The sequence below is a fragment of a genome, unplaced genomic scaffold, assembly GCF_019419815.1.
Source record: "Pyrus x bretschneideri cultivar Hongxiangsu unplaced genomic scaffold, Pyrus_bretschneideri_v1 Contig17, whole genome shotgun sequence".
Lineage (NCBI taxonomy): Eukaryota > Viridiplantae > Streptophyta > Magnoliopsida > Rosales > Rosaceae > Pyrus > Pyrus x bretschneideri.
Genome location: NW_025999468.1, coordinates 6805370 through 6828811, shown reverse-complemented (window position 1 = coordinate 6828811; position 23442 = coordinate 6805370). Strand labels below are relative to the sequence as shown.

The following is a 23442-nucleotide window of genomic DNA, read 5'->3' as shown; positions in this document are numbered from 1 at the left end:
AAAAAAAAAATATTTAAAAAAAAGAAGAAGGAAACGACCACAGTGGGAGTCGAACCCACGACCTTCTGATCCGAAGTCAGACGCGCTAATCCACTGCGCTATGCGGTCATCTGAAAGAAAACTGCTGAAAAGAGGATTTTATATTCAAATATTCAACAAGCTACCTTTATAACTGGTCTGTGATGCTATCTCTACCTCTTTTAACCTTTTACACACTCCCCTCAAATTTCTGCCATTGGATCAAATAAACTGAAAAAGATCAATATGACATAAAATAAAAGGGGGTGTTTGAGACGTAAAAAGGATATGTGATGCGAGAATTATACGCGCACAAATTAAACCCTCTTTTTGACAATTGTAGTATGGATGTAAGTAGGGATCGTTCTGGACCGGGGATTAGGAGGGCTTGCTAAATCCGTCTAAATTGACTTAAGAACGTAAAAACAATATAAAATACTAAACTAGACTCAAATAATGTAAAACTAAAATTTAAAACATTAAGACAAACCAAAAGACTCAAAACTAATTTTGGACGAATTTAAGATTATGGCTTGATTCAAACTACTTTAAAAACACAAACTAAACAGATTCTAAGCACTAAAGAACAAGAAAGTAAAGGGGGGGGAAAAGTTTTGATTTGACGAAAATTGAAATAACAAAACAAGTTAATAAACTGAGCGGAATGTAAATATGAAATTGTGATGGAATGAATGGAATGAAGGCTAGCTAAGGGGTTCTTCTCCACACATGTTATACTTGCATACAAGATTGATTCTCAGTTGGTCTTTCGATAAATTATGAAACTCAACACTCCGGATTAATTAGGTCCGCTTAAATTAACCGTCAAGTTTTCCTTAAGTTAATGAATTGGATGGGTTTGCGCAACGCAATTCACAACATTCTCCAAAAGTCCTTTACGTGAACAGCACAATAAAGATACAATCAAAGATCATTAAGCATTATGAAAACTATAAGTGTTGACGAGGCATTCGTTACTATGATGAGCATGAAACTCGTGCCAAGAATATGTTTAACACGATTGTTTATAAGCAACCTCCACTACTTGTGAATATAAGTTCATAACGATTAGGTGAAATTCACTTATATTCTAGCATCATATTTATGCATGAAAATTAAGCACGCATTCTTAATAAACATTCATAAATAAGCTATCAATCAAACGGTTAAACAAATTGAATCCACAACTTATGAAATTCCAACGAAAGTTAATCAATTCATATTGCAAATATAAACATAGTTTCGAATCACCCCCTACCTAAAGGGGGTTTAGTTCCTCATAACTTTGAAATCAAAGAAACACCTAAACATTCCAACAACTCAAAACTTGAATTGTATGAACGTTTAAGCACTCTTCTCTTCCATACATACAAAACAAAGAGAATTAAAATGAAACTTTGAAATCAAAGAAACACCTAAACATTCCAACAACTCAAACTTGAATTGTGTGAACGTTTAGGCACTCTTCTCTTCCTCGTTGTTGTAGCACAAGGTTTAAGGGATGTTGTTGGTGTGTTAAATGGATTGGGGAATTTATGGAAATGGAAGAAATGGAGGAGAAATGGAAGGGAAACTCACGGCCAAAGGGGGAAGAATGGATGATTTTGAAGAGTGTTGTGTTGTGAATGAGATGATTTTAATGAATGGGAATGCAAGGGTATTTATAGGAGGAGTGGAGGGAACATATGGATGTTTGTTTAAGCATTTGTGTGGAGGAATGATGGAAAAACAGCTAGGACACATGTGAAAACTGAATTGCACAAGGGAAACAAAGGGAACCCACGGCATGGATGGATTTGTGCATGTGTTGGCTGATTTGTTTGTTGGGGAAGCATGTGTTTGCATGTGGATGTTGTTTGTGTGAAGTGTGTGTGAATGCATGTGGATTAAAGAATAAATGGTGGTTGAAATGATGAAGTAGGAATGTGGAGATGCATGTGAAATGAAAAGGGAAAAACTGGAAATGCTCAAGGAATGCACGGCATTGATTGTTTGTTTGATGATGATGCATGTGTTGAATGATTAAGATTGTGGAAATGCAAGGGAATGCACGGTTTAGGCTTGAAGAAAAGGTGTGTGAATGGGGTAATTGAATGATTAAAGTGCATGTGAGTTAGATATTTAAAGGATGGAATGCATGTGAACTAAGTTGGAAAGTTGGAATGATGAAGTGGGAGTGCACGGCATTGATTGTAGTTGGTGTGTTGATGCATGTGATGGGTGGGAACAAAGGGGGAAACATGGCACAAGGGTGATGTTGTTGATGTGTGAATGCATGTGTTGAATTGGTGGTGAAATGATGAAAGAATGAATAAAGAATGCATGTAGGGTTAGCTAGGAAAGTGGGAATGTGGTTGAATGATTAAAGGGACATGCATGTGGCTTGTTTGATTGCTTGGTGAGATGATGCACGGCACAAAGGGGTGTGTGTCATTGCATGTGTGTGTGAGTGGTGGTAGTGGGGTGAATTATAATGAATGCATATGGAATAAAGATGGAGAAGGTGGTGTAATGATGCATGCTTGTAGTTTAGGGTGTTGAATATGGATTTGCATGGCTTTTGAATTGATTGTGGGCTTTGGAATTGGAAGGAAATGCATGGCAAAGGGCTTGGTTTAAGAGAGAATGGGCTAGGCCCTTTGTTATATGTCCAAAGTGAATACAAGGCCTTCAAATTCGTCCAACATTTTGGCTCCAATCATATGTCATCCATTCCAAGCCCAAATTTGCTCCAAAATGCTCCAAAATGCATCTTTTTTCTTCCTTAAGCCCTTAGAACCTGAAAACACACAAAAGAAGCATAAAGGACTAAAATAACTAGAGAAACATAATGTAAATGCACGAGAACAAGCCATTTAAGTCGCATGAATATGCTCCTATCAATATGTAAATCATTGTTCTTCGGATGCTTTAATAAAATGTGTTACAAGATCAAATTGGGTTCGACTTCGATGCCCATCTAGTGCTCATAGCATGGAAGAATTTTCCGATGAAAATAGTTGGTTTTGCTAAACATATGAGTTAGAAGCCTTTTTTGTTTATTTTTTTTCATCAATCTCCGCTAAGAGAATCATCAGAACTTACTAGTAACGCAAATGGTGATTATATATGTAATAAATCATAAGCAAATTAATTATACTATATCACATGTTCCAGTACCATACAATAATATTCTAATCAGCAATTGACCATCTCGAAGTGCTGAATATAATTCATGACATCATAAAGACATGTTCGGATGACACTGTACAACATCACCATTAAGGTTTTAGATTTAAAGACTACATCCACACTGTACATCATATGTTGGTGCCTTGACTCCCAAGTTACAATTTCAACTGGTTATGTTGTTAGGGCATCCGGAAGACTGGTGGGGGCTCCCATTATTTTACCACCAACATCAGGAAACGATTCGTATCCAGGCAACGAACTTACTCGTCCATCTCTCCCAATCTGAACTGGGTATGTCATCAAGTGTCCCTTCATCTCCCTATGCTCTTCAGACACAAATGCTTTCCAGTTAAGCTTCGCGATGTCGTTAACACGCTTCACGCATTCAAGGCTCTCGGGGTCTTGATAAGTATCCTCAACTCCGCCCAGGTGCTCAGCCCACAATGACATCCGATAACCATATACCTGCATCCGTCCAAAGACATCGAATAACATAAGCAGACACCGAAAAGATTTGGAGAATATGTTGCTTTTCCGATTACATATACGGTGTTTTGTTACATTGTGTTCGTCCTTTTAGATTGCAACAAGTATGAAAGAATTTGATGTAATGGAAGGGTTTCGGACCTGGCCGTGTGGATGAAGGTTTTTTTCTGCAGCCCATGTATGGTGTGGTTGGTAAGCCCCCATAGCAATTTCTGTGTCCCTTGAACCGTCCATTGATCTTTGGTTAATGTTTGCAGATCCCATGATTACATACTCATCATCAACTATCATCCCTTTGGCATGAACATAAATCATAAACCGCCGGAACTTTTGCGCTAACAACTGTTAACAAGAGAGAAAAAAGTTAAGGACATAGCAAATTGTTTGATGTGAGATCCATCAGAGTCTGTCAAACGTATTTCGTATTGTGCAATGGTAAATTGACTACTAGCTGGTTTACCAGAATGAAAACACAAGTATACCAGTCCACGATTATCGGTTGGCTGATGAGGTTGGGATGAAGATGGAGCCTCACGGTTACCGAGGCAGTAAAAGTTCAAATAATCCTGCGGATGATACTGATCGAAAAGGCCTGCATCTTGAAGGGCACTTGTAACAACCTGGTACATCATACCCATTGTCTGCGCCTGTGGTGACCAGCAGAACATGACGCAGATTAAAAGTTTCTATAAACTTCAAATTAAGCTCAAGAAAATGGAAATAAGAAATCACAGTTCTCCCCCCGGTGTGTCTTCCAGAGCTGTAATCTTTACACACTAAGTAAGCAAGCTTTGGTTGGCTCTATTAACTCAAGAACTCAACAAGCTGGGAAGCCTACCATAATGTTTATCAACTTAAATGCAGTTTTGAAAGTTCTAAATTCATTCTTTGCAAGCATTCAAAAAGTCCAGGCCCGAGTAGTATCAAACTTTCATGCTTGTTTCTGGGAATTGGGAAGGTTATAATTGTAACAACAGTTAGACGTAAAAGCTTAAGTTGTTAGGCAATGGCCAAATCTCCCACGCATAGAGATTTGGCCAAATGAATGCAGATAGAGAGATTTATAGGTGCAGTCCCATAAGTGGGCATTGGAGGTTTCAGACTCATGGCAACCAGAGCTCTGATACCAAGTTAGAAAACCACTAGAGCTCAAAATCTTAAGTTGTTACGGAAAATGCTAGCAACGTCTATCAAGCTAACAAAAGTTAGTATATCAGTCAACGCAGACAAAGTTTGAACCTTTCTTCTTCCCAGTAAATCTTACATTACAGAAGTGGGGAATTTTACAAAAGTTGTAACACAGAAAAATTATGACTTCAGTACTTGGCTTGGAAATTTCTTATAGGCAGGACTCCGGAGTCATACACAAACTGATCAGACAAAGATCACTCGCAAAGAAAAGGCGAAATAACAACTGAGTTCTAGCATTCATTACATCCCAATTTATCCACACACAAGAAAGTATGGTTGAGAAATTCCCTTATTACACATTTTAAAAAGGTCAAGAGAATAAAGAGTTCCTTGTAGCGTAACAGAAGACAGAATGGTCTAACCTGCCAGTATAAAATTTCCTGAGTAGCAGAGGCAGTTGGGACACCCTCTGGCCACATAGGTACTACTATATACACCGAGAAACGCTCATTTGCTTTGATTTTGCTGGCAACTTTTAGGGCCAGTTCCATCGGTATCAAGTTATCTGCACCTGTGGTGGTGATATTGCAAAGTATGAAAAAGAGAGAGCAAAATTGAGAGCCAAAGGGCATTTGTTAACATGTTAGTTGACGAAAGTGTAACCCTGGCAACACCAGAAACTAAGCTGTAACTTACCTGCATTTTTGTACGACGGCCAGTAGAATGAAGATCCAACAAAGTACTGATTCTCTATGTATATAAAGCGTTGAGCTGATCGTATAGCTTTAATATATGCAACATGGATGCTCTTATCTATTTTCAAATTCTTTCCACAAATAAGATTCTGCAAGAAGTGAAAGTCAGATTAAAAGAGTTTTATTTGTGGGTTTGACCTCTCAGTTTATGATCAGTGAACAAAAACCCGTTAGAAGCTCCTAATTAACTAGATGGTTAAGACACTAATTTTCGGTAAAGTAAATAAGTGAGAAAAAACTGTGAGGATTATAAACGAATTACATAAACCTAGTTCTAACCTGCGCTTCAGCATCCTGGACGCCCTTCGGAAATCCCTTTACAGATCCTGAGTCAATGGACCTGAATACCTATCAAAGAAGAGTCAAAACTGACCACCATCTGTGTAAAAGTTTCATTGAAACGAGTTGCAGTATTAAGCTGTTATCATTGAAACTTTTCCTTCCCTACCTGAACATGCCAGTTCTCACGATCTTCTTCACTGCTAACACGTACATTTTGTTCACCATCACGATTAGAAGTTGGAGAGACTATCCATGAAACTCGGTCAAGCCTTATCAAGGCATCATCATGTCTATTAGTGACCTTTTTTATCTTGAAGTCGCGCTTTTTTGCCTTTCTCCATCTTTGTTCAAAATTTGTCAATATATCATATGCAGCAGGACCCTCAATTTTACAGTGTAAATCATGCCATGGTTCCCTTGGGCCATGATCGTTAGGCTGTACTTGTTACAACAAATAGAACTGTCAAAACCGTATATTTATACTTATTTACTGTTTGAACTTTCAACAAAAGGAGACCCTTAGGAAGTTGAAAAGTAAAGAGATGCACATTGAACCAAACATCACTAGTAGCAAAAAGATATGATAAATATATTAATACATTAAACCTTGGTTGTAACTTCATAAATATAAACAAAACAAAAAAAAGAAGCGAAAAGCATACTATATTTATACCATAAATATAAGCATACTATTGAGCAAAAAATGTACAGATTTCTCCGTGTCGTAACAGAGTTGAAAAGGAGAGAAGAATAAAGAAAACTGCTTCAGTACATATCATATCATACATTGATCTCAAGAATGTAGACAGTTGTATAGAGGTGCTATCGCTACTTACAGGGAATGTAGGATTATGAATATCATTTTGAAAGATTGAGCCGACATCTTTAAAGAGCCTGTGCTCCGGAGTGTCATATCTTCCGTCACACATATCCAGGCCACCAATGAAAGCGGTTATTTTCCGATTATTCCCAGAAGCTGTGTCAAGAAGCACACATTTCTGATGATGCGTAAAAAGGGTTCCCACAACCTGGACTAGAGGAATCCATTTAAATGAGCAACTGAAATTACACGACGCTATAGGATATGTATCATTCCAGTAACAACATGGGTTTAGCTCTAAAATGCAGATGTTCCATACCTGTTGCTTGAAAATACTAAGCTTATTGCTCGCATAACGAGGAGAAAGAACACAATGAACACTGGAATGTTTGAAAAACCTTTTGGTTTCCTCGTCATGGGTCTGCATGACGCCTTCCTGCAATGAAACGATCATCAATAAAATGCATTCTAATAGTAATAACATTTAATATTTGTAACTTTCAGGTCTCATGGAATTACCGTTTTCAAAAATAATTTGTCATGTGAAGTTTTATCATCCCAGATCAGCATGACAACGCGAATCCCTTCTTGTGACTTGTACTTCAACAACTCCCCAAGCGCCAGCTCTCCTCCAGAAGGTAGCGGCTTTGTTGGCTCCCTTACAAGCTTAACACGGTGGTACACTGACCAGCCTATAATATATATAAGGTGCTGAGCTTCCAAGATGGCATGACATATGTCTTCCCAGCACTTACCTTGCTGAAAAATTTTCCCTCCGTCCAGTACAATTTCAGGCAGCATATTGTTAGGTACATGAGCATCTTGATATAAAGTGACACTCCCTCCTTTGCGAAGGGGAAAATATGTATTAGGAACTCCTTTATAGTCGGGCCCAGCGCCAACACCATTCTTATACAACGGGTTACCTTCAACTGGCTTAAACTGAATAGAAACATGCAGTTCAGGAAAAGGTTTTAAACAGTTCCCATGATTGCCAATAATCGGAAACCAATCATTAAGTGGCTTTCCCGAAATGATTTTATCAACAGATATCTCCACTACTCCAATAAGTTCTGCTCCAAGAACATCGTTATCTTTGACATGAAACTCCACCTTCACAACAGGGTGAGCAACAGGTACGCAAAAATGTTCTTCCCACGAAGGATTCTCGCAGTTTGAAATTATTCTGGTTTGAGCAACAGTTGCTCCGGCTAGGCAAACAGACACATAAGGATCACTTGTAATCATTGCCTGCTTTCCCGAAGCTGTTTTAGTTGGCCTATTACCGAAGGGAGTAGAGCAAGTCCCAAACATGGTGAAACACCGTCTCATTCTTTCTGAAGGTAAATCCATATTTGGAAGAGCTTTAGCTTCTATAATCCACAAATCCAGTTCACCATGCAAGATAATATGTTCTTTAGGACTCCCATCCTCACTGCCGTCGTTACCCATTTTGACATGTGAACGTGAGAAAGGAAATGATTTTGTAGTTTCCTATCTAGCAACTATGAAGTTGTCTCACAACTGCTAACTGTATCCCATTATATCATCAATCAAAATCTGAGATAATTGTAAGAATAACAACTTATAATAGAGAACTCCTCCTCCCGGGAGTCTAAAAGAATCGGTTAGTGACTTAAGTATGACACATCTGGAATGAAAGCGCAAGAACTGCAGTAAACTCATACACAAGCACAAATCTTCAGCATAATCAAGCATCTAGGCAATTTAAAGCATGATTTCCTCATCCGCGTATCTGTCTGACAATCAAGCAATTAGGCAATTTTGGAGCATGATTTAAGAATGTCCCCTGATAATATCGGAAATGAGAACTACGTTAGATCAGACAAAACATTTCCTCAGCATAGACGCATGTTTCATACACATACGAACAGTTTGAAAACTACAAAAGAGTGAAATGCATTACAGACAGGCACATAGATGTTACCTTAACGATCTCGATCAATGACCAGAAGCAAGTGAACCATCTCAATATTCAAACATCAAGCTTCCCAGTAAATTATTAAACAAACTGAACTATCAAATATTGTAGATGCAAGAAATATACTTTTGCTTTCTGATTGCGGCAAAAATAAGATAAATTGTACTGAAACGAAAGACTTTCAATGTCAACACAAGAGGTATACTAACTGAACAATTTGTCAGGTCAGGTTCGGATAATTTTGGTATTAAATCATTGAGTATTTGGTCTAAACTGAGGCCTAAAACACATAGCTGCATCCGAAAAGTCCTACTATATCGTTCTTTAAACGGGACACCATCATAAGCAAAATTCATGTTATTCTAGGTTTGGACACGTGAATCGAGGACCTACTGATGATTCGGTTAGACAATGCGACTATGAGACGGCAACTCCAGGAAAAAGGGTAGAGGAAGGCCTAGGAAAACTTGAAAAGAGACTCAAAAGATACTGGGATAAGACTTGGTTGTTGTTGTTGTATAATTAGGTTCAGGTTTACAGTTTTAATGGCATGATTGCTGCCCAGTTATTTGCCCGATTCGATTATTAAGAAATAAAGTTTTAAAATTGTTTTCTTTTTCTTTTGTTCTTCTTGACAAATTCTTGAAATATTTAATTCTATATTTTGTATTAAAGTTTCCTTTACCAATCAAATTTATACATATCCAATGTGAAGCATGCCAAACATTAAAAGATGACAAATTCATATATATATATATATATATATATACATATATATATATATCAATCACCAAAGAGAAAAGAATATATATATATATATATATATATCACAATTTGAACCTTGTAAAGAAAAAAAAAATCACCATTTGAACATTCAGAGAAACACAAGCCATTAAAAGATGACAAGTTCATCAGATAATTCATAAACATTTACAGATACCAGAAACAACAGAAAAGCAGAAGAAAGAAACGCATAAAATATATTTATTATAAGCTCAAATTCGATTATTATTGGATTAAAAATTGAAAGCAAGATGAAGAGCCAAGTTTAATCTCCACCTGATGAGGAACGGAATTATTTCTTTCTGCTTTCTTTTACGGGGAGAAACAGAAGCGAGCTGGCCAAACAGCACCATCACCACCACCAAGACGAGAGAGGAGAGAGAGAGGGAGGGGGAGAGAGAGAGAGAGAGAGAGAGAGAGAGAGAGAGAGAGAGAGAGAGAGAGAGAGAGAGAGGTCGAATGAAGCGATATTGGCGGGAAATAAATGGAAGCGGAAGGCAGAGCTCCATTGGCTGCCTCTTTCCCCCTACAAAACGGTCTCACCTATTCAAACTGAAAATATAGAGTCAAATTAAAAATTGAAAAATTGCTCCATCTAGTTTAAAAAATAATTCTTACAAGGCATTTTAGCGGTCTACTGATATTCCTCTTTACTTGTAACTAAGAAGTTTTATAGATTCGTTTCTCGTCAAAGGTAAATTCAACCCGCATTATTGCTAATCCATGAGTTTAAGTCCACTCCTCCCCCTTGGTGCATCATAATATCATTTGTTCAAAAAAAAAATAATAATAGATATGTGCAAACGATATTCTACACTAATATAAAAGAGTTTTGAAACTTGAGACACAGTGGATTGAAGAAAAATATCTCAACCTACAAATCACTAATCCACAATCGAAATATATCAGAAAGAGAGAAATTTGATGTACTTAATATTATAATTTAGAGTTATTTTTTTTCACTTGTAAATAAGCGTCTTAAATTTCACTAAAAAAATACTTGAAGCGTCTTTTTTTTTTTCATTAGTAAAATCCAAGTGAATCAGACAACAACTTGAAGTGCTTATTGGAATAAATACATATCTAGTACTTTTTCCAAAAAATACTTGAAGTGCTTTTGGAAATCAAAATCAATTTCACTAAAAACGCTTTAATCATTTTAAAAGCACATTTAACCGAGCCCCTTGTGTGTGTGACCATTTTTTTTAATGGAAAGGAGAGATGGAGATACATTTTTATTTTATAATAGTAGAGATATGTTATGATCACGTCTATTGTGAAATTAAACTCAACCATTTTTTCTTTTAGTATGTATAAAATCTTTTGTCAAAAAAAAAAAAAAAGATGGTGCAAAATTACATTACTGCCAATAATTTTACTCTTTCCGACGAAAACATGGGCGGTTAGCCCAATCCACAAACAACAAAAAAGCCCAAACCAACATTACGACCGAGAAAAAAAAATTAAAACCAGCTGCCCAAAAATCTCTAAAACCCTAACTAAAAACCCTGTAATGTTGGAAGCCTCTGCAACCTCTGTTAAACAACACCCCTTCTTCTTCTTTCTTCTTCTTCTTTCCTTCTTTCCTTCCCTCCTCACTGAACAGCGAACGAACCATCAGAAAGATGACGTCGTCGGAGAGAGAAGAGAAGCCGACGAAGATGTTTGGGAAGCAATTGGCGGCGGCGGAGGACTTCGCGGCGGTGCGTGAGCTCTTCCGCCACCACATAGAGTCATTCGACTACCTTGTCACTAAGGGTCTCGAGGTTCTACTCAGCAAGATCAAGCCCATCGAAATCGTCGACCCTTCCACCAACAATACGCTTACAAATATCCTTTCTTTTATTTTCCTTGCATTTTTATTTGCAATTTGTTTTGTTTGAGCTCTTTTTTTCTCTTACCATTTTGATTAAATTAGTTGATTATTGTATTGAAATCGATACGTTTGTTCTTGACTTATCTTACTCTGGTTGGGTGACCCTGCGTTGTACCGACCTTATAAGGAAGAGTCGAAAATGATGCAAGTTCCTCTGCTGCCTTTTGAAGTAAGTGTCAAACACTCAAATATGTGTGTATGTGTATACAGGTATGATTGTGTACATGATAGGCATTAATGGGTTGTTGTTGTTGTTTAAACAGTGTAGACAGGCTAAACTTTCCTACACGGGGAAATTCATGGCGGAAGTTTGCTTTAAGTATAATGATAGTGGAGCTGTTATAAGAGAAAAGTTCAATTTTGGGCAGCTTCCCATCATGCTACAGGTCGGTGTTCTTTCCTTTTTGTTCTTTAACTTTATCAGCTCTTGTATTTGTTTGCGATTTGTAAATCGTGCAATGTATTCATATTCCTTCAAGCAATTTTGGGAATCTAGGATCATGAATAGGGCTGGATTTGAGCCTGAAAATAAATTGTTGACTTGTAACGTTTTTGCGAGATGTTAATAACTGGTTGTTATTTGTATGAACTCATCAAAACATGCTTACTTTTGTTGACTCTTCCGTTTTAGTCTTCTTGTTGATGGATGGCAAATGATCATTGTTTGTACAATGCAGTCAAAGCTTTGCCACTTAAGAGGTGCTAATCCCCAAAAGCTAGTTTCTTACAAAGAAGAGGCATCGGAAATGGGTGGGTAAGTATTTTGATTTCTCTTTTGTTTTTTTATCATGTCATCATGTGCGATATCTTTACTTTTTTTTTTTTTTTGTCTTTGCTATACTTTGTGTGCTTTGTTAATTCTTTTTCTACATTTGTTTTGTTGTAGTTATTTCATTTTAAATGGGCTTGAGAGAGTGGTTCGGCTTGTTATATTGCCAAAGCGGAACTATGTAAGTGAGCATTTTCATCTTATGTAATGCAACAAATTTTTGGACAGGCCATCACCCTTGTAGCCAAAGTGAACCACAACACAGTGGACAAGATGTACCCTGGACTAAACCAACTAACCAAACAAAAAGATTGAATGAAAAACAAAACAGAAATACAGAACTCCTTTGCAAGAGCATCCCAATCAGAATGAATAGATTGGGGGAGGTCTTGAATTCAAGTTAGATTGGGAGTGGGTGTTGGAGGGAGAAGACTTTGTGTTTTCTACAATAGGAAATTGGCTAGTACCTTACTTAGCTAATCAGTAACATACTTGATACTGTTCTCTATAGTTTAACAGTAGGATTTATGGTGGATTTCAATTCTCAAAGATAGTTTTGGAGGAAGGATGCTAACTTTCTCAATTTGTTTTTCCTATTGTTCCAGCCAACTAGTATGGTGCGAAATTCATTTCGTGATCGAAAGGAAGGATATACTGACAAAGCAGTTGTAATAAGGTTTGGTTCTATCTCTACACATGTGTGCTTGCATGTTTATAATAAAGTTCTTCTTTTGATATATTCTGTTATAACTCATGACCTAGTATTAGTAATAATAGTGTCAGTCCTAGTTTGTGAGATGCATATATTAAAAAGAGAACAACACTGGGGACAAGGTGTACCCTGCACTATACCCAACTATTGAAACAACAAAACAGAAACCAACGGAATAAAACAAAAGGACAGAACTCTTACCAAGGCGTTGCGACAACTATGTCAATGAAAATTAAATTACAATGGATGATAGTCTCTTCATAAAAATGGGATGAAAAGGTTAAAGTTTCAGCTTTGATTGGCATTTCATGCAATTTGGAAGGTAAAGATACATCATAAGCTATGGGGTTTGCTTGGTTATTGCTCATGTTAAGGAAAATTCATGGTGCAAAGGAGGAAACCATAGTGAAGCGTTTCTCCTTACTGGTGTGTAATGTGCAAAGGAGATCCCCAATTCAAATGCTCCATTGTCAAGTTGGGTATTCTTTAGAAATGGGAGTTCAGATTAGAAACGGGAGTTCAGATTGAGTTGGTAATTCCAGAAACTTGTAATGCATTACTTTGTGAGAAGCCTATATTTTTTAAGGGAGTAAAAGTGGCATGGTGACTGGAAGGTGGAGAGAAATAAAATAATCTTTAGTATGTTGGGTGGGGGAGGTGGTGTTCGATTATTTGTGAGACATTGTTTGTTTCCACACGTCTTTATGGGCTTAAATTTCCTAAGATTTTAAGTAGTGGTCCTTTCATGTTCTTTGTTTTTTATTTGTTCTCGTTGCTTTTGGGTTAAAATCATATGTTGTTTGTTTTACAATGGATTGATTCATTCAGAATCTTATTGAATTTCGGTTAGAATTTGGGTTAAAATCAGGAGCTATTCGCATGTAAGCCTTTTATAACATTAGACTTTAGAGAAAACCACTATAAACTCAAATACTTTTGAGAAAAAAAAAACACTTGGTAATGTGAGAAGGGCACCAAAGAATTTCTTAATCAATTAGAGCATAGCAAGTGGACTGATGAGGGATTTTTTTAGTTAACTTGAGCTTTTGAAGTGTTTTTGTTTTAAACTTACCTAGGTGTTTTTTCTAATTTACTATGAAATCAGAACCATTGCCATCTTCAGTTGTTAGGAATTATCTAGATCCAGTAGCAGCTTCTTTGTGCAAAGGATATGTTGTTTTATCTTGTTTTGATTTTCCTATTACTGTTATTTCAGATGTGAAAGAGAAGATCAGTCTTCAGTAACTGTCAAATTGTATTACCTTCGTAATGGAAGTGCAAGACTGGGATTTTGGTAAGTGATTTAAAACGGACTACCAAAGTATTTTGGTTTACTGTTTGGAGAGGCAACTAAAATGGGCATGTATATGTATTATATATGGAATCATGGATTAAATATTTTTGCAGGATACAAGGGAGGGAGTACTTGCTTCCTGTAGGCGTTGTCTTAAAGGTACTCCAAATAATACTAGTTACAGATATCTGTATATTTCTACTTTTGATGAAAGTGCTTGAAAATAATGTGTATATCCTCTCTCTCTCTCTCTATCGATTCTCTTTACATCTGGTTTCTGTATCTTTTGAGGTTTCAATGATCAGCAATCAAGATTTATATTTTGTCTGCATAGAGGTGAATATTTGATCCAGACTTAGCTAGTTGGACAAGAACACCTTTTTTGTTTTATAAAAAAGCAAGAATCCTCTTCATGTATTCTTTTTTAAATCATGATCATAGAGGTTAACTTTTTAATTCATGATCATATTTTACTTTATCTCAGGTATATTTTTATTCCTTGATCCATTTTCTGTCTGTGAAATGCTTTCTCACATCTCGCAACATTTTTATTTTGAGGGAGAGGTAAAGGTTTAAAGTGAAATCGTTGGTGGAGTTCAGTACTTTGCAATTTCTTGAGAAACTAATGCTCTTCATAATTTTTTTTAACTTTTATGTTAGAGTTCATATATGTACATATATTAGTTTATTTTACTTATACTTTCTATCAGAGAATGCAAATAGAATAACTAACCCACTTTTATTGATAAAGATTCACAAGAAAGTCAAGTGATGCCTCCTCTTCCCCAATCACCATCCGAGTAAACTTTTCGGAACGAAAATAAAAGAATTTGTTTATTTTGCACTTGAAAAGATTACAGGATATGTTTCAGTAGAATAGTTATACTCTGCTTGACAGTTGATTTGTGCATAGTAGTGTTATGTTCACATTCCATCCCTTATGAACGTGTCCTCATGTTATGTGAAGGACTAAACTTTTGGGCCCAATCTGTGTTGTGGTCTCATGATCTGTTCCTCATTGTTTTATTATGTATTTGGCCTACTTTATATTCTTTTGACCTTTTCCCCTTAGTTGATGTAGTTGTCATGTTGTAATATATTTGATTATGCTAACTTTGCCAACATGCTTAACAGGCTCTCATTGATACTACTGATCGTGAAATTTATGAGTGTTTGACATGTTGCTATGTTGAGAACTACGAGAAAGGAAAAGGGGCTGTTGGCACTCAGCTAGTGGGTGAGAGGGCACAAATTATCCTGGATGAAGTGAGAGACTTGAAACTTTTCACTCGTCATGAATGTCTAGAGCACATTGGTACTTACTCTTATCTTGTCATTGTCTTTCAAATCTGATTAAAATAATAACCATTTGTATTGATTACTTTTATCGTTATCAGGAGAACACTTCCGACCTCTTATGGGTGGATTGGAGAATGAACGACCTTCGGTTGTAAGTCATGTTCTACAAACTTTGACTTGTTTTGGTCCTTCAAAGGAGTTAGGGAAAGAAAGCTACTTTACAAATGGAGTGGGTTGTTAGGCTGCTTATTTCTGACTGTTTCATTTGAAGGTTGGGGATGCTGTTATAATGAATTACATATTGGTCCACCTTAATAAGGCTCATGACAAATTCAATCTGCTCATGTTAGCTGCTCTCTCTCTCTCTCTCTCTCTCTCTCTCTCTCTCTCTATCTATCTCTTCTATATATATATATATATATATATATATATATATAACTATATATGTATGTGCGCGTGTGTGTATATGTATGTATTCTAATTCACCCTTGGTCGCAAAAAAAAAAAAAAAAAAAAAAGATGGTTTCTGTGTCTGAGTGTTGTGCATCATTTCTCACACTTTGCATGTCTTTAGATTTATGGTGCAGAAACTTTTTTCACTTGTGGATCAGACTTCTGTGCCGGACAACCCAGATTCCTTGCAAAATCATGAAGTCCTACTCCCTGGTCACTTGATTACAATATATCTTAAGGTATTGTGGTAGTTTGTATAATGGTAACTCTTGAGGAAAACATAAATGTTTTGGTTTCTGGTACGTGCACCACAATGTCAAGGTTTTCTGCTATTCTGCGTATTGCAGTAATGTCTGAAGAATTTTATGCTGTAAAGCTTGTCTAGGGTGGCAGGATAAGTATTTACTTAGAAGAGTAGTATGTCTCTGAACACCATGTAGCAATTCAATGGTTAGTTCTAGAATAAAAATATTTTCGTGGCTAAGGCTAATGCTTCCCCTGATAATTAACTTGCAATTAAGCCACGACCAAAAGTTCAAAGGGATCGATTCAGTCATTTGATATCCTTAAGTTGTTGACCAATTGTTTTTACTAAGTAATCTATTGAGTTTGTGGGATAGGGATTCATGGTTTTGTTTGGATCTTACTGCTATTTGATATGCCATGTAACATAACTGAGAATATGATACCCCAACCTATTATTTCATAGTGAATGAATACAAACTACATGGTACAATAACAGTGAGTATCACATTTCTGTTGTCAATTTCTTCCATAGCTGTTTGATGTTGTAAAGCCCTTCTTGTCTTGTCTCTTTTGTGTTTTCTTTCAACTGGAGGGTAGGTTTTCTATCCCCATTATCCCAATAAACATTTGCTCCGGAGCAAATTATCTTAAATTTTAATACCCTTATATGATTATTGCAGAGTACAATTTCCATGCATTTGAGTCCAGGGTTGTGTTCACTTAGTGTTTATCTTGATTTCTAGGAAAAACTAGAAGAGTGGTTGCAAAGGACGAAAAAGCTTATTGAAGATGAGATCAACAAAAATAAGGACTTTGAATTTGGCAACGGTATGTGTTTTCTTTCTTTTATTAATTTTTTTTTAATTAAATCATTGAATTATTCCTCTTGTCCCCTTTCTCTGTGAATTGACACTTCCATCCTGATAATGCAGTAGCTAAAGTAAAGAAGCTTATGGATAAAAATCCTGCAAAGCAGATCAGTTTAGCTGTTGAAAATATGTTGAAAACTGGAAGACTTAATACTCAATCTGGTCTAGATTTGCAGCAGGTACGACTTATTGATTATGCTTGAACTTTTCCACTTCTAAATTTTGTACTAAGAGGTTTGCTACTCATAAACGAAACCTGCCCAGAATTTGGGCACTTCTTATTATCTGAATCTTATCTCATGTATGATATTCAAGTTTACAAGTAGGCTATCTTTAGATTTATCTGGATGCATGTTTATGATTGTTATGTGTTTTACAAATATTCTTTTAGAGGGCAGGCTTGACGGTTCAGGCAGAGAGGCTTAACTATTTACGCTTCATATCTCATTTTCGTGCTGTTCATCGAGGGGCATCATTCGCTGGACTTCGCACCACAAGTGTGCGGAAATTGCTACCTGAGTATGTATTTGCTTGCGAGGTTACTCAAAATGACGTTGATTCCATGATTAAAATTTGGGTTTGACCAGATGTTTATTTTTTTTTCTTTACAGATCTTGGGGTTTTCTTTGCCCTGTCCATACACCTGATGGTGAACCATGTGGCTTGTTGAATCATATGACTCACATTTGTAGTAAGTACATGTTGTGCCCTTATTTTTAAAGTTTCTTTTTTTCTTTTTTTTCATTTAAATTTGGGGACCGCCGAATTTGTTTGAATTATAGAAAGTTTTTCCATTGATTCAAAAGAACTACAATACAATACAATACAACTTTTGGTGAAGCATAATAAGAATTGAACTTCTAACTAAAGGTAAAGTAGAACTCTAAAAATACCTTGATAACAAAATAAAACTCTTAAGGCCTCGTTTGTTAAAGAGGTTTGGCTTGGGGAGCACTATTCACTATATTGAAGGCATTTTGAAGGAAGAAATAGATGACAATTTCCTTATTTTGTCCAAGTTGAAGGTTATTCATGGAGAAAAGTTGTCCCTTTTAATCCACCATTTTTGCGGGATTAGTAGGGATATCTTTTCTTCATGGGTAACCTTCAACTTGGAAAAAAAATGAAAGTTTCTTCCTTCAAAATGCCTTCAATATAGTCAATAGTCCTACCCAAGCAAATCCTCTCTAACAAACAAGGCCTAAGAATTACAGGTTACACACGGATTATTCCTCCACTCCAGAAAATTTGAAAATCACAGAAGTGTCCTTTACCATCTGAAACGAATAAAGGAAATAAGCAATTTTGAAGTAAAAGGCCTGTTTGGAAATGCTTTTAGATTGGATAGACGTGCTTTCAGATAAATGCTTCCAACAACTGGGAAAAAAGAGTTGAAAGAGCTTATGGCTGTCGTACAATGCAAGTATACTGGCAAATTGAATAAAGGTGTATCATGAAATTTGATTACGAAGAGTTACGTAAGAGTGATTGTTTTTATTATCTTAAAATACATGTCCAGGAGGAAGGTTAGATTAGTGCCAGCACTACAGATGACATTAAGGTGCTGTTAACAAATATCAGGGATACATTACTGAGTAATGTCAAACTTAGAAGCTAGAGAAAATATTTTGCCTCATCCGGATGTTTATTAGTGCTTTGCCTTTTATTTCCCAAAGGTCTTATTTATTGCCACACTCATCTTGGATGTGATACCCAATAACCAATTATTCCATCTTATTCATTACAGGGATTACATCCTTCTTTGATGCTCAAGGAAATATTAGAGACTTCTCAAAGATCCGAGAGTCTATTCTCAGTGTTCTGAGTGCAGTTGGAATGAAGACTTCAAAGCCAAATCTGGTTCAAGCTGGTCCTCCTGCAGCTTTTTCTGTTTTGTTAGACGGCTGTGTTGTTGGTTCTATATCTTCCAGTAAAGTTGAGAAAGTTGTGGCTCATTTAAGGAGGCTGAAAGTGGCAGCTGCTCCAGTGGTTTGTTTTTGCCCTCTATTTGTTTTTTCCTTTCTTGCTTTTTAGCCTAGCTTTTCTGTCTAATATCAATCCTTGACATTGTTGCTGAAACGATGTCTCAGATTCCTGACGATCTGGAAGTGGGATATGTTCCATTAAGCATGGGTGGGGCATATCCTGGTCTGTACCTTTTCACTATCCCTTCTAGATTTGTTCGGCCAGTAAAGAATATTTCAATTCCTTCTGTTGAAGGTCAGAATATTGAACTTATTGGACCCTTTGAACAGGTAAATATTGTTTTTCTTTTAATAATTTGTTTACCCAGATTACTGTTGCTGCCATCCCAGATTACATTTGCTGCCGTGATAAGAATTATCGTTTACAAGAAGACAAGTAGTCTGATGCAATATGCTTTGTTACTTGTTACTTTTCATTTTATTTTCTTTTTGTGATTTTTAGATGGGGTACCAGATAAATATTGATTTGAATTACTGTCATATTTCCGCTTTGATCATCAGGTGCTTATTATGATCAGACCCTAAAAGTATGACTCTCTGGTTTCTCTGTGTGATATTAGGTTTTCATGGAAATAAGATGTCCTGATGGTCGAGATGGTGGAAGGAAAGATGGTTTCCCAGCAACTCATGAAGAAATTCATCCAACTGGAATGCTCAGTGTGGTCGCTAATCTTACACCCTGGTCAGATCATAATCAGAGCCCACGAAATATGTATCAGTGCCAGGTTCTCTTCTGTTTTACCCTCCTGTCTGTCCTTGGTGATTGTTCAACAAAAGTTTTATCTTGTCTAAATTTTTGGAATCCTACTCCTAAATTTTATTGAATATCGTTGCTGTTTGAACTGTAGATGGCAAAACAAACAATGGCCTTCTCTTTACAAGGACTTTGTAATCGTGCAGATCAAAAGTTGTACCATCTTCAGGTTGGTTCTCTTTGTAATCTTGTTATTCTGTAGCAGGGATCAAGGAAATAAATTATGAAAAGCTTTTCCTGGAACACTTTATACAACATTTTAAGTACCAGTCCATTAAGATAGGGTTTGGATTACTGATTAGCATTTGGGTGGATTTTTGTTCTCTAATTTAAAGTTCTTAGTTTCCCCACCAAGTATTTTATTTTTTCATATTTCCAATTTGTTGACACAACATGAAGCTGGAACTGTGTAGTATTTCTCTCGATGTTGTTTTGATGAATGTTTGTCCATGGTGGATCCATTTTAGTCAGCACTTGTGCTAGGGAGGCATGTGATCTAATATTGCTGTAGAAGCAACAAATTCTCTTATTTAAATGTACTTCATTGTTATTGTCCCTTCATTTCATCATGTGTTTTTATCCTTTTTTTTTGTGCTAACTGTTCATTGTTACGTTGAAAAATGGGGCATGCAGACTCCTCAGTCCCCTATTGTACGCACAAGTGCATATAAGAAGTACTGCATCGATGAATACCCAACAGGCACAAATGCGATCGTTGCTGTACTGTCATATACTGGGTGAGAAATTTAGATACATAAAGCCTATATGTTGTTGTTTGCTTTCTTTTCTTTTAGAATTTATTAATATTTCTCCTTTTTTTTCTTATGATATCTAGATATGATATGGAGGATGCCATGATTCTAAATAAGTCATCTGTTGAACGTGGAATGTTTCATGGGCATATATATCAGGTTTCTTCTTGCAATATCACATGATGCTACTTTCGTATAAAAATAGATAAATAAATAATATTGGATGAAACAACTTTGTTTTTTTCCCCTTGTGCTCTGCTTTTTATTAATTATCGCTGGTGCTTCTTGAGCTCTGTATACTATAGCCTTTATTTTTTTTTCTTTTGTAATGTTAGAGGTCAAATGCAATGCTTTTTAATATTGGTCCCTTTTTATAGAATCTTTTACAAAATTGAGTTTTATATATTGTTGGATCGTTTTTCTTTAACTTTCCTGTATAGATCGTTTTGAGAAATATGAGTCCGAGCCTCAAAGGCAATTTACAAATTATAAGAATGTTCACTGAAATTCCACGCAGCTTGGTACTTTATTCATATTACTAAGTTGGAGTCCAGACCGAAATTTCTAAATAATCATCCTGCAGGGCCCAGACAAAGTGAGGGAGATTTTGTTCTTGATGGAATCTATTAGCAAATCTTGTATTCATTTGGCCAAATGCATTTTGTATACATGAATTTACTCTTGTTTCTTATTGTATGTTGAAGGTCATTTTTAACGGGGTTTTTTCCTTTTATTCTTTAATGTTTTTGTATACCAAATTGATGTCTTTACTAATGCATATGGTTTTCTTCTTCTTGGACCTAAATACCCACCCTTACCAAATGATGGGTTTTGGCAGACAGAAACAATAGACTTGTCTGATCAAAAGAAGAGGTCGGATAACACCCCAACATATTTTAAGAAAAGTAACGTCGATAAAAATCCTTTGATTGATTCAGATGGTCTTCCTCATGTTGGTCAGGTTAGCATTCATATCTGGATTTAGTTTCTGCTCTATATTATCTTCTGCATTATGTTGAACCCCGATAGTTGGGATCACGGCAGTGCAACTGTTGTTGTGATATTTTGTCCAGATGCAAGCTGCTGGCCAGTCGACTGACTTAATGATTGGATTTTGTCTTCATGCGGCCTCTGGCCAGTTGACGGACTGGAAGTACAAGTTTTTCTCTTGCTTAGATTTTAGGTCATTACTTTTGGGTTTTTTCAGAGTTCAAAACCCTAGAGTTGAAGCCTAAAATCTCATCCAATATAAATGTACTACATATAATACATATGTGCTTGCAATTATGTACTTACTTCATTCTTTGTTACTTTTCAGACAATAAAACCATATGAAGAATATTATAGCTTTACGAATGACACTCTTCATAAGCCTAGAGCTGTCAAACGGAAAGGTACAGAACCTGTTATAGTTGACTACGTTGCTATCGATGGGAAGAAGCTCCTCCAGAAGGTAAGTGGACAACCTTTACTTTGGTTCCTCCATATGAAGAATATTATACTGTACTTGCGTAGCTATCATTTCCTATATTACCCTTATTTTACTTATTTTTATTTTCGTTTTGAGCAGGCAAACATACGCTTTCGACACACTAGAAACCCCATCATTGGTGATAAATTTAGCAGCCGGCATGGGCAAAAAGGTGTTTGCTCCCAGTTGTGGCCTGATATTGATATGCCATTTTCTGGAGTTACGGGAATGCGTCCAGATCTAATCATCAATCCCCATGCATTTCCTTCTAGAATGACAATAGCTATGCTGTTGGAATCAGTTGCTGCAAAGGTACTTGATCCTAAAGAATTTTATTTATACTACATCTTTAATATGGGCATAGATTTGCTTTCTGATGCAATGAAAGGAAACTATGAAAGATGCCGGCATGTTTCTTGTCGCAGGGCGGTAGCTTACATGGAAAATATGTTGACGCGACTCCATTTGCTAGTTCAAAGAATGCTAATGGAGAGACTGGACCAAAATCCAAAACCCTTGTTGACGAACTTGGTGAAATGTTAAAGGTTAAGGGGTTTAACTACCATGGTGTAGAAGTTCTGTACAGCGGGGTTTATGGCACAGAACTCACATGCGAGATCTTTATTGGCCCTGTTTATTATCAACGACTACGACACATGGTTTCAGACAAATTTCAGGTTAAGATTCAACCAAATTCAAATTTTTTAACTACATGAGCTTTCAAGATTTTCTTAAGATTCCTTTTTTTTATCATTGGTTGCCTTACATGTGGTACTCCAATTTGGCGTGCAGGTTCGCTCCACTGGAACGGTAGACCAGGTCACTCGCCAGCCTATCAAAGGACGAAAGCGAGGTGGTGGCATACGTTTTGGTGAAATGGAGCGCGACTCCATGCTTGCGCATGGGGCAGCATATCTGTTGCACGACAGGCTTCATACCTGTTCTGATTATCACATTGCCGATGTATGTTCCATATGTGGAAGCATCCTAACGTCCACATTCATCCAACCAAAACGGGTTGGGCGTCTGGTTTCAGGAATTCCGTCTGTAAGAGCTCCCAAGAAGGTCATCTGCCATGCTTGTAAGACAAGCAAAGGGATGGAGACAGTTGCAATGCCCTATGTCTTCAGATATTTAGCTGCAGAGTTGGCATCAATGAACATAAAAATGACTCTTCAGGTAAGTAATGCAGCGAAAGATTGATATCACGTTCTTGCGAATGAAGAACCAATGTAAGATGGTTCGTCAGTTGATGAGATATAGCAGGCTGCGGCGGCGGGACACTTCACACAAGCAGCAAACCGTCGATGTTGGGGATTGGGGAGAGGGTCCTTGTATGTATTTATAAATTTCCAAGAGGGTTTGGGCTCTCTTCAGTTTTCTTATAAGCACAGATTACTCTTGAAGCTCTTAACCTTGTTTTTTCTTTTTTAATTATTGTTTTGAGTGCAAGTGGAATTACTGTTTTTTAAAATACCATCTCAAATGTCAGTGGAAAGATATTGTACCAGAGAACGCGAAGGTCCATCTCCGGTCACGAAATGCTGAACGTAACTCTTAGGGCTATGTATGTT

General features: G+C 36.6%; 2 protein-coding genes and 1 non-coding gene across 3 annotated transcripts; 1 reads left to right on the top strand and 2 right to left on the bottom strand.

Moving 5' to 3' along the window:
• Window positions 1-34: 34 nt before the first annotated feature.
• Window positions 35-108, bottom strand: TRNAR-UCG. Its single transcript has one exon. It is a non-coding gene; the product is annotated as a tRNA-Arg (tRNA).
• Window positions 109-3176: 3068 nt separating this feature from the next.
• Window positions 3177-8115, bottom strand: LOC103946322 (phospholipase D delta-like). Its single transcript, XM_009356987.3, has 10 exons — window positions 7183-8115; window positions 6983-7099; window positions 6680-6871; window positions 6010-6279; window positions 5841-5909; window positions 5503-5650; window positions 5229-5377; window positions 4158-4322; window positions 3817-4017; window positions 3177-3654 (listed from the first exon to the last, which is right to left on the bottom strand). Exons 1-10 carry the CDS (start codon window positions 8113-8115, stop codon window positions 3361-3363), a joined length of 2538 nt encoding a protein of 845 aa, XP_009355262.2. The 3' UTR covers window positions 3177-3360.
• A 2785-nt stretch (window positions 8116-10900) lies between these two features.
• Window positions 10901-23383, top strand: LOC103946321 (DNA-directed RNA polymerase I subunit 2). Its single transcript, XM_009356985.3, has 27 exons — window positions 10901-11218; window positions 11354-11433; window positions 11528-11650; window positions 11942-12018; window positions 12151-12214; window positions 12639-12709; window positions 13962-14039; window positions 14153-14198; window positions 15174-15354; window positions 15437-15489; window positions 15610-15683; window positions 15913-16030; window positions 16781-16865; window positions 16970-17085; window positions 17298-17425; window positions 17518-17597; window positions 18654-18895; window positions 18997-19161; window positions 19452-19616; window positions 19740-19814; window positions 20279-20382; window positions 20481-20556; window positions 21236-21358; window positions 21716-21850; window positions 21968-22180; window positions 22294-22545; window positions 22661-23383. The coding sequence occupies exons 1-27, from the start codon at window positions 11014-11016 to the stop codon at window positions 23069-23071; spliced, it is 3540 nt and encodes a 1179-aa protein (XP_009355260.2). The 5' UTR covers window positions 10901-11013; the 3' UTR covers window positions 23072-23383.
• Window positions 23384-23442: the final 59 nt, after the last annotated feature.